This window comes from Anneissia japonica, unplaced genomic scaffold (assembly GCF_011630105.1).
Source record: "Anneissia japonica isolate Jap-2015-1 unplaced genomic scaffold, ASM1163010v1 scaffold287923_len1623670_cov205, whole genome shotgun sequence".
Taxonomy (NCBI): domain Eukaryota; kingdom Metazoa; phylum Echinodermata; class Crinoidea; order Comatulida; family Comatulidae; genus Anneissia; species Anneissia japonica.
This window is the reverse complement of record NW_022721637.1, coordinates 1,370,880-1,382,470: the sequence shown is the minus strand read 5'-3', so window position 1 is coordinate 1,382,470 and position 11,591 is coordinate 1,370,880. Positions and strand designations below refer to the sequence as shown.

Below are 11,591 nucleotides of genomic sequence, written 5' to 3'. Positions count from 1 at the left end.
AGATGTGTATAAGAGACACCTCTTATATTTTCTATTTTTACCTATCCATTTATAATCATCAATATTAAACCCAAGATCACCCTGTAGAAAGGTTTCGGCAACCCCAAAGACATGTATTTGATTTTTAGTAATTATGTCTCCTATTTCTTTAATTTTGGCTTTTGTCAGGTAGTTTACATTATTAAAAGCCAAGTTAATATTATTTATTTTACTATTGCGCACCCTTTTCTTACCACCTCGTCTGTGTCGTCGTCGTTTCTGTGTGTCCTTCTGATCTTGTGGGTGTTTAACTTTATGGCTATCATGTTCATAAGATATAAATTTGGTAGTGTCATTATCAAGTCCATTGTAAGGAGAGTGACTGTTCATTGACGTTGAAGCATTGTTGCCTGCAATTTCCTATTGAAGACGATTTCCAAAGTTCTGCCTCGGGTACTCGTTTTCTGAACAGAATTCTGCTGAACTTGCATGCACATTCCTGTTGGGGCTAGAGTATGCTCGAGACTGTGTGTAATGTCCTCTACGATATGGAGTATTACCATTATGATAGTTGCGTCCAGAGTATGGTCTTTCAGGATAGGTTCTTCGTTGTTGGTGATGTCTTGTACGCATTCCTTTGTTCTGGCCAATTGGGTTTTTAAGGATAGTGTGAGCTGAGTTTAGGTTGTTTAGTAGAAGCCGGGTACCCTCCCTTGAAAGGTGCAGTCCTCCACCATTAAGATTAGATTTTGAAGTTGCACCGTTTCGAAGGAGGAATGATTCGTCGTTGTCCACAAGAAAGCAATTATTGAGATTAGCTATACGTTTAATGTTCTGGTTAAATTTAGTAACCCTCACTTGGTTGTCTTCCTTATCCGTTCTTGGACATACTGTAGATAGGATAATTCTTGATGATGGCGACTTGGATTTAACTTCTTCCACTAAATTTTCAAAATCAGTAATACCGTGTTCAAGGCATTCATCGGTGGTGCAGTTGTTGGTCCCTGCATGTATTATTACAGTGTCATAGGATTGCATTTCGTCAACAAATCTGGTCTTGATGTCTTCCACTTTACCACCCCTCACACACTTTACTTTTGTGTTTGTCAGTCCACGTTCATTTATGTCTCTTATAATACTATCTCCAATAATAAGTGTTTCATTACTAGGTTGTATACTCTTTTGTTTTTCATGATGATCCTTATTTTTCGCATTAGTTCCGGAGAAGGTTTGATCATACTTTGAGTGTAGTGCCATCACATCTCTAAGATTTTCTTGTAGACCACTGATCATTTTACTTTGTTCAGCAACGAGAGTAGACAGTGAGGCTATTTCCTGATTCATGTCAACTATGATTTTCTCTTGATCAATATTAGCTTGAAGTATGTCCTTTATGGTTCCTGGGATGTTTTTGCAATGGGGACAGAGCCATACTCGTGGGCTAGAGGCTGATTTGATTTTCAAGCATACCCTGTGAAACTGTTCCTGGCATAAGGAACATTCAAGATTATTGTCCTTCTCAATGTGATTCATTTGGCATTGTTTGATGCACATAATTCTTCCAGTTGTTATCATTTTTGGGCTAGGATAGTTGAGCTTAGTAGTGTTGTTAAAATTAGTATCACTATCAGTATCAGCTTGTTTTACATCCATACCATCAGGCCTATGAATTTGTTTGTTAGACTTCTGGCAAGTTGGAGTTGATGGCTTTTTCTGTTGAGGTGGCATTGTTTTAGCCTAGCTTATGTTAAGCCTCACTTACTTGAAACAAAGGGCTTGCTCAGCAGGCAATGTGGATGCTTGTTGTTGCAACAAAATGATGCTTGGTTGGCCTACAAAATTGACTTCAAAAAAAACTTGAAATTTACAACAAAGGCAGATCCATTCAGTGAAGTTATATGTACATTTGTGATCCACAATGTTTTGACAACAGAGTATAATAATTTATAAACACTGACTTCCTCTACGTAAAGTGTAATTTCAAATTAATACTTGCCGATCCATGCAGTGCCGATCCATGTACTAGCTCTTTTACCATTCATTCATGTCGCCTAAAATTAAATTCTAAAGAATTTATAAAAAGGAAGTCCAACAAATATTCAGTACGATAATTCGTTTATCAGCTGCCAAAAATACGTGCAAATCATTTTACATAATATGCCGTAAGTTACATCTGTACGTCGCCTTGTTGGCGTAACTTTATACGGAAGTAGCGCGACGGCCAGGAAATATCAGCGTTCGTTAACGCATTATGATTAGTCTCATAACACAGGTCAAAATCGCTTATCGTCGTATATGATCTCTTTTATTCGCTTGTATGTGTGCTTTATGACAGTTTAGGTTTTTGGCAACATTTTCCCGCGGGCAGGGTTCAACATCGCCGATTTAATTGCAGCCTCGGTAGGCTATAACTATATTTAGATAAATTTAAGAGTTCGAAATTTAACACTGAATGATATCATAAAGAGAAGCTATTGGTCTAATTGGAAATGCTGATAGCACGGTTGCTTGCTATGAAAGTGACAAAATATTTCCAAATTTAAATATATGCAAACTTCTTTTACCGATCATTCAAAGGTGGTAGAGATAAGAAAACAAAATCTTCGCGTACCATATGAGAAGGAGATCCTAAGAACCTACGTTAGTTACCATGGTTACATTTCGGTTAATATCTCCGTTGTAATCATTGTCGTCTCTTGACGTGATTACTTGTAACTAAGAAGTATTATAATTAGTAATCACTTGTTATGGTTATTATTACTATTATTATGCTTATTATGTTAACACTAATGTTTATATAAGTATTCGTGATTAATGAAGTCTCATCAAAACGCCACTTTAAGTATTCAAAGTTGAAGTGAACGATTAATATTGCTGTATTTTCAACGTTGTTGAATGTGCATAATCTGCCCCGCACAAGAAGCGACCACAGGGGGCAACGTTTAAGAATCGTCTGCACACGTTCAGTGGCTTCTCCGTATCACAATACGTGCCTTGGACAATTATTACTCTTGGTTCGGCATCAACATCAACAGCTGTGAGGTGGCGAGTCCGCCCCAAGGCGGCGCATAAATTTGTGAAATCTCGCAAAACACAACCAACACTGTGAAAGTCCTACTTTTGATTGACTCCCTAATAATAACAAAAATAATGAATTTCACAATGACGCAATGGATTAAATAACGACATTATTCCTTGTGGGATATATTTTATTATGTTTATTTTATTGTGCCCAAACGTTAGAAAATTAACATTCCAGCGAACTTTCTTCAGAGTGTTTCACCAGGGGCGAATCCGAGATTTTAAAGACGAGTGGGGGAATAGATGATAGCAAGAATATTTGCATAATTCGCTTTAAATCTGGGGACTTTCACGTTCCCCACACTGAATACATCTGTGGTCATCCAGATATAAGATCACATCGACCATATTCATCCTATAAACAGTATAAATTGGCTTCATAAATATTTAAAATAATTTTGTGTTGCCTTATAAACAGACCAGTACGGTAACTAACAAATCGATCCAAGCATGGTGGATATAATAACGAAACGAAATTAATTAAAATATAAACATTACAATCCCAGAAAAGTAGCGTAAAGCTTAAGACGTTTAATGTTTATATTGTTAACCAAATAACAGTGCAAATTATAACAAAAACGACACCAATCAAACATACTTGGCATTATCTTCGTTCAAAATATACATGGATATAGGCCTATATTACACTGATTTCATTGAATCATGATAACTTAATAAATCATTTTTTAGTTTTAACATTTTAAAATCCACTTTTCCACAATCTCAAAATGGTCTAGTTTGTTTTTTTAATTATTTCGTGAGTATGTGGATTCAAATTATTACTATTTTTGGACCTATGCAATAAAACTTTAAGACTAGATATTGGAAGTCACGAATGGCGCCGCCTATCGATATTTATATAACCCCGCAAACTTTATAAATACAGTACCGGTACGTCGTAACATTTCATCATTTGAATAATGCAAGTTGGGTTGGATTCCTTTGTTGTTGGTCAGTAAGCAGCGACCACACCTACATGTTTGATAGAGTGCTTGGATTATAGCTTTTCATAGCGAAGATATTCAAGAATTTGAAAATTGGATTACTACGTTTACTTAGATTTACTGTAGAGATTTAAGCTATAAAGAAAGTCAAACAGATGTCTCTTTTATTCCTTCTTTTTTACTTTGGTAATGCGACTGTTTTGAACAATGTCGTCACACAGAGAAGCAGATTTGTGTAATCTAAAAACCTTGATGTCATAATGATTGTGACAGCAATCTATATTGAAAAACTGCTATGTAATATCCAGAAATTAAAAATTATGTTTGTTATTGAGCATTTTTAATTCTTTAAAATTGATGCTATATATGTACTGTAGAAATGATAAAACATGCCATATTTGACAACTTTTTCTCTCTTAGGAGTGGAATTCATAAATGTAAAATGTGTGAGCAATCCATTGAAGATCCTGTCCTCCTGCCATGTAAGCCTGAACATGTAGTTTGCAAGGAGTGCATCGAAGAATACTTTCAAACAAAACAAACCAAGAAATGTCCAATATGTAAATTTGATTTTTCTCAAGATTTCAAGTGTGAAGTACAGTCTGAAGTCAGGTGAGAAGATAAAGTATAGTCAACTCTTAAGCAGTGGCGGCTCTAGGATATATTTTCTGGGGTGGTGGAGGGCTGAGCTGTCCGACAGGTGGACTTGGGCTGGTAGGCCTGAGCTGGGGGAAGGGTTTGAGAGGGTGTTCCCCCTCTCAAATGAGATTTTTTAGGAATAGGAACATCTGGATGGCCAGAAATGACACTCTGATTTTGACAGACGTGTTGGCTTAGCGTGGGCCTATTTTGTATATATGTTTTAGCCCGACTGCCCGACGAGCTCTGTCAAATAGGGGATTTGGCCTGTCCGGTGGGGGTGGGGGTGTGCTTAAGCCCCTGCTTCCCCCCCCCCGCTGGCGCCGCCACTGCCGGGTATCCAAATTTTAGGAAATTATGTTTGATATAGGCCTATGTTTCATGTTGTTTGTTGAATGATCATTTATGATATTATAGGGCCTATTCTAATATGACCTCAACGTAAGGAAGAAAACTTTGTCATCTACAAAGTTCAGACCCATATATTTATATTTCCTTGGGCCTAAATAATAAGAGAGTCCGATCTACACAGACGTGGGAATTTTGTTTTATGTTGTTTGTTGAATGGTCTTCCTTGATAATATTACAGTCTAATATGACCACAACATAAAGAAGTCCATTCTTTAAATGTTTAATAGCATAATACAAAAAATTATGATTGTTTATCAATATACACATGTTAGACCCGCAATTTCCAAAAAAATACGTTTTCAGTGCACGCGCCGACGTGGAAAGTTTAACCAAGTTAGTTAATAATATGGTTCTAAAATTCATCTCATGACCACAACTTTTAAGTTGTAACTTCTTGAAAAAAAAGTAATAATGCAATTCTTTCAATAATTGTACTCTGAACATAACCAAACCTGGTACTCTATTATTGCACCTCCACCAGCTGGGATAGTAATTTAATATCCATAATTGTCTTCTGTGATAGGTTGATTGCCAACATTTGCTTAGTGAATATAATGCTTTGGTGGACGGACATAATGCGTAACTCTCATAATAATTTAATATTTTGTAAAAATGATTAGGAGTATGATCACTTCCCATGATAGATTACATCCACAGGGTGCCCCTAAGCCAAAATCTAAGAAATGGATAAATTGCGTGTTTCCGAATCACGAGACTGAGTACCGTAGATTACTGGTTAAAATATAAAAATTTAAGATTTTATTTTTAAATCACAGAAAATAAAAAAATTATATTCAGTACATTCTCGACTGTCTTGGAAATGTGGACATAATCAAAATTGATTGGGTGCTTACGCATCCTTCGCAATACCCCACCTACTGGATATGACTGAAACTTTTACATCTTACGTGCCAATTAATACAGTATTATACGCTTCTCAATTTCTCAGTATTTTTCTTTATTTTATTTTCATTTCCAAAGCTATTCGATTTGAAATTCACATAGGCCTACCATTCATGTCGTTGCTCTTTCTTTTTAGATGTATTTTTAGAAGTGTGTTCGTAAGTTTTAAGCTCTATGTCTGCAGCACCCACTCTATTAAATACCTGTTTTTTGTAACATTAAAATAATGAAATAATAATTCATTAATTAAAAAGTCATAATTAAAATAATAGCATAGGTTTTCGCTTTAGTGTAATTTTGGAATAACAAAATATAATAAAATTGTATATGCCTTTCAATAAGGTTATCAGAATCAACGCACATATAATCCTCCTCCTGTGATTGATTTTTGATTGACCACATTGTGACATAAATCAAAATAATAAAAACTCAACAGTTTACGTTACCACAGTACCGTACATCGCGCAGCCGGTTTAATGAGTACTTAGACAATGCAAAAAGTACTTGCATGTATTTTTTTCTTTGGTTTAGGTAGGTGGCATTTCTGACAAAAAGAGTTGGAATTCGCCAGACCACCAGGCACTACAATTTATATTTTTAAAAAAAATGTTATCTCCCATTCTGACCTTTGCCATGGCGAACGGTGCGAAGGTCTGGATCCGCGCCTACTTCTCGTGCCTAGAAATTGTCCTCTAATACCGGTACCTTTAGCGGTAATTCATATCAACAATGCAATACAACAATTGCTTTTTCTTAAAACAATCTAGGGGGCCTGCAACCCTTTGTCTACAACACCCCTGCATCCAAAATTTACAGCATTCATTTTGAAAAGTGGCCGCAAAAAGAAGCCCATCTCGAAAAGAAGCCCACATCCAAAGCTTGCAAAAAGGAAGTTCAGGGCTGCTATTCGAGGTTTTACGCTATGGATGTTGATTGACATTGGATACGGGCATGCGCAGTTCAGACTACGAAGTGGCTTATAAACAAATATTCTCTGTGATTAAATCTGCAAATCCAATTTAAATATTTGATTACTTATTTACATGAATCAGTATGTTTTTTACCAACAATATATTAAAACATAGTACGGTATACCTTTTATAAAACCAGTAGTTTAAATTTAAGATTAATTACTTATCTTCAAATTTGGATCACTAATACTTCCAGGCTTGACATCACGATCGCCTCTAAACATAGGCGTGACAAATTGCCAGTTATATTTGATTTTTGCCCAACTTTTCAAAAGTTTTGTAAAAAATGTTAGTCTAACCACGGCAAAATATATACACAGGTTATACATATACGTATGAATTACATTATTATACGGCGGTGCTGCTGCATAGGCAAATCAATCCTACAGATGGAGTACTATATTGCTTTAAAACGTATTCATCGAATAAAATCTTCTTGTGATATAATTCTAGTAATAAAAACTAAAATAATAATAAGAAAAAATATTATTTATACTAAGTATAAATAATTAAAAAAATCACGATGTTAGAATTTAGATCTATGTGCTTTTCTATGTGACAGACTAAAGAAAATCGGTAACCATTCAAATTTTAGCACCCGAAAACAAATAAAATTTGAATATACTGTATTACATTGTATCAATATATAGGCCTCATCAAAATCAATGCTTGTATGAGCCAACACCGGTTTAGATCGCACGAAAATATCTCCTTAATTACCAGAAATTAGATAATCATTCGTCTTCTTTCATGTTGCTGGGCGATAGTTCATCTTGTAAATGAGGGGTAGACGGTCTGTCGGCGTTCTCGCCTGTTGATATCCGGCTCGAGTTATCTTTCGTCTGCTTCTGATTCTGGCGCCATTTCATACGACGGTTTTGAAACCAAACCTTCACCTTCAAAATGGAGAGGACGAACATTATGATTGAACGGTAATTGTTTATAAATATGTTACGAAGATTAAATGAAAGTGAATTTATGAAAGTTCGTTGGCCAGAGAATAGGAGAGGCAGGTGAGGGGACCGGGAGGGAGAAGTGGCAGATCTCCTTCTCCACCCGTCCAGGTTTCAGTAAAAAATCTAACTAATAGTGAGATCTTTCAGATATTAATTATTTTACTGGACACCATTATAGTAAAAAAAGACACCCCTACCAAACCATCCCCAGCTCAAAACAATAATATTGCTTTAAACCCTCCCTTCCGACTGCAGAAAAAAAAACCCTGGATCCGCCCCTGACAAAGAGAGTGCTCTGTGAGATATATTAGTATCGGTGTATATTTTTATTTTTGTTTATTTTTTGTAAGCCTATTTACTTTTATTTTGTATAAATAAATTAAATATTATTATTATAACTATTATTACTTTTTGATTTTTTGAATTATTGTCGGTATATTTTCCATTATTAATTAGGGTTATTACTATTTCTTCTTAAAAAATTGTACAAAATATTATTTTCATATTATCATTGGGTCCTTATTGTTACCATTTATCGGTCTTAGTAAAATATTAAGCCTAGGCCTATCATAATATCGTTATTTAACTTAACTTATTTAACCACAACAGACAATCTGATGATATTGTTTTATTATTAGCATTATCATCATCATCATCATCATCATCATCATCATTATAAAGGTTAAGGTAAAGGTAGGAGAATAACCCATAACTTGCAGCGTCATTGTGCCGAATTGCGTATGGGCGTGGTCCGTGACTACCTAGCAGCCGTAAAGAGGAGCTTCTTGGTAGATACATGTTCACATCATTCTCCACATCATCATCATCATCACCATCATCATCATCATCATCATTATTACCATATTGCTATAGGTTGTCATCGTTGTCACTTATTTCCATTATCATTAACTTCATTTATCGTCAGTAAGACATTTTCTCAGACTGCCTTTTCTTGATATTTTCCACCGTGCAATTACCTGAGCATCTGTTAGCCCCAACGCAGCAGCTAGCTGCCTCCGATCTGGCTTATTCACGTACTTTTGCACATCGAATCTCTTTTCCAGGCCTTTTCGCTGAAGGCTAGTAAACACCGCCCTGGACCAGCTTCTTTTCCGTTTTACTGTTCCGGAAAAATGACCAGAATTAGACTGATGTCCAACCGTCTGCCACAGAGACCTGGGTTTCAAAGGTGAACCTAAAGGACGTAAGAAGTGAAATATTTTTTTCAGTGTATCATTATTGTCTGTGTTTCTTTCATACACAGAGTTTCAAACATTCACTTGTGTTGGCAAACACAAGAGTTGCTCCACATCCACATGGGCTGTAAACACCACAGAATCGCGCTCACCGTATACAGTACTTTCGACCAATCAAGAGCGTCTAACTTTAAAGCTTCATTCACACTAGAGCAGTCACAAACACAAGCAGCACCTTTATGTCTCCGCCAGTCACCACAGTCGATTTTCAGTGCAAACAAACTTGAAATTAAAAGCTTAGGCCCTTTTAACATAGGGGTGAGTCTGGTTAATACTGAGTTTCCAGGGATGTATCCAGGATATTTTCTGGGTGGGTCGTGATCATAATTTTTTGGACCTTTTCAGTGGGAGACAGAAAAATCGAGTACGGCGCCATCAGTTTGAAGCGGATGGCAGGCTCAGTTTCAGAATTGCTGGAATTGAGATAGTTTACGTCACGCATTTGGCAAGGTCTTTGGACTCATTGCTGGTACCTCATCAATGCTTTTTCATTTATTTCATTGTGAAAAGGCCCTAGAAAAAAATGTCTTTGGAAAAAAATGTGGGGAGGGTCGTACGACCTTCCCGATCCCCCCCTCCCCACCCCACTTCTTGCATACACCCATGATTTCACACAAAAATTATCGGTCTGATCGACTTATTAGTCTGACCAGTATGTTCCTGGGTTGGTGCATTTCACGTTGTACGTTCCCGTGAGCGCTACACGTGTGACGTCACGCACCTATGCAATGCCGTAGCCAGGATTTTCAAAATGTGTGGGACAATAATCAGGGTGGACTCACTTTACGCGTAAATGTGGGCTTATTTTCTTAAAAGTTGCCCCATTTTACGCAAAAATATGAATAGTCTGGACCCATTTTCTTAAAAATTGACCCTTTTTACACAAAATATGAGAAATCTGGACCCATTTTCTTTAAGTTGACCCATTTTACACAATATGAGAAATTACCCATTTTTTGTGGACCCAATAGAAACATTTTGTGGGACTGTCTCAACTGTCCCAACAGCTAGCTACGGTATTGCATCTATGTATCAAAAATTATCAGATCTTTGCTATGTATGGGACGGAAGTGGGACTACCAGGGTTTGTGGTCGCATCCGATGAGAGCCATTGTGAAAACACGCTGTAAGAAACTACGCGTTGCATCGTACGGTATCCAACCACAGGCCGATGGGTAGCATTAAATATTTCATTTCAATGGAAACTACAAATGTACTATAGATATAAAATATTTGTGACGTCATTTCACGAGAACTGAGGAACATATCACTTTATTTTGAGAGGCCTATATGTGGTGAACGCATGAGGATATTTTGCCGAGTCGTGGTGCCAGACATTCCAATGTGTCAGGAATCCATTATAACAATAATGACTAAACGATGTTCAACAATTGTTAGCTCAAGTTTGATAACTCCATTTGGATATTTTTACCCTAATAAATAGTTGTTAGTGCGATATGTGAGCCTATCGAACGAAATTACATTTTACATATAGTGGTCCCCTTTCCTTTTGTCGTAATAAACACAACCAACCAACAAAATTACATTAGTAATTTAAACTTTTGTGTTTACGGTGCTATCTGTAACCATGTACCTCCATGCTGTAACACATTTATGGAGAAAAACTAGACAGTGTTTGTATAGAATTTTGTTAATCATTTTGATCAGGCCTACAAATTGTTCCTACCTCCAATAGTAATATTGACTGCATCAACTCAAAGTGCTTTTGATATGGTTTCTGTTTCTGTTAGATTTTTTCAACAAGTATATTTGACATAAATAATTTCGGTAGTCTCTTGTTCTGACAGATGTCACAGATACTTTGCAAGTAAAGAAGATCAACAGAAATTTCTGTCAAAAAAAAAATCTTATGGGAAATAGGAACATTTGCTCGAGGAAACGAAACATCTTGCGCGCTATTCCGTTGATAGTTATTGTGAAACGCAAAGCTAGGCCTAGAGCTCTGTAGAAATCCAGTGGTCTAAATTCCAGTAGCTCGCGGCTAAATAAGTTCACAATCATTACGTTCCCAGTTGTGTCAATACATTTTTCTATTACAACCAATAATATATTTATGACATCTGTATATGCTGAGTTCATGCTTAATTGTTTCATCTCCAGGGAACAAATATTTATATCATTATTGGTTTGGTGGACGCTGTTTTGTAACCCTGAGCTGATAACGTCACCCGAAAATCGAAACCCAAAACTTGCCTAGAAGTTAATGTACAACAGTACTGTAGGCCTACGCTTTTTATCGGTAATTTAATTTGAAGAGAAGTTGGTCGTGGTATTTGATACTTTAAACAAAATTATTACAATTTTATTGAGTGAATAATATACTTAATGTGTATATTGATAACGATGGCTGTTGGCTCACTGGGTCACGTGAAGGGGAAAGTAGGCCGAAGGGTCAAGAAGTTTGAGACGCATTTTAACATAATATAAGTA

General features: G+C 36.3%; 1 protein-coding gene across 1 annotated transcript in view; it reads right to left on the bottom strand.

The window, feature by feature from the left end:
• Positions 1-5,991: 5,991 nt before the first annotated feature.
• LOC117111630 (homeobox protein ceh-30-like) overlaps positions 5,992-11,591 on the bottom strand; it is a 6,694-nt gene continuing 1,094 nt past the window's right edge. The window contains exons 2-3 of the mRNA XM_033254578.1: positions 8,862-9,079; positions 5,992-7,824 (exon numbers count right to left, since the gene is read on the bottom strand). Of these exons, the coding sequence (XP_033110469.1) occupies positions 7,663-7,824; positions 8,862-9,079 (380 nt within the window). The 3' untranslated portion in view covers positions 5,992-7,662. The remainder of the gene's footprint in view (positions 7,825-8,861; positions 9,080-11,591) is intronic.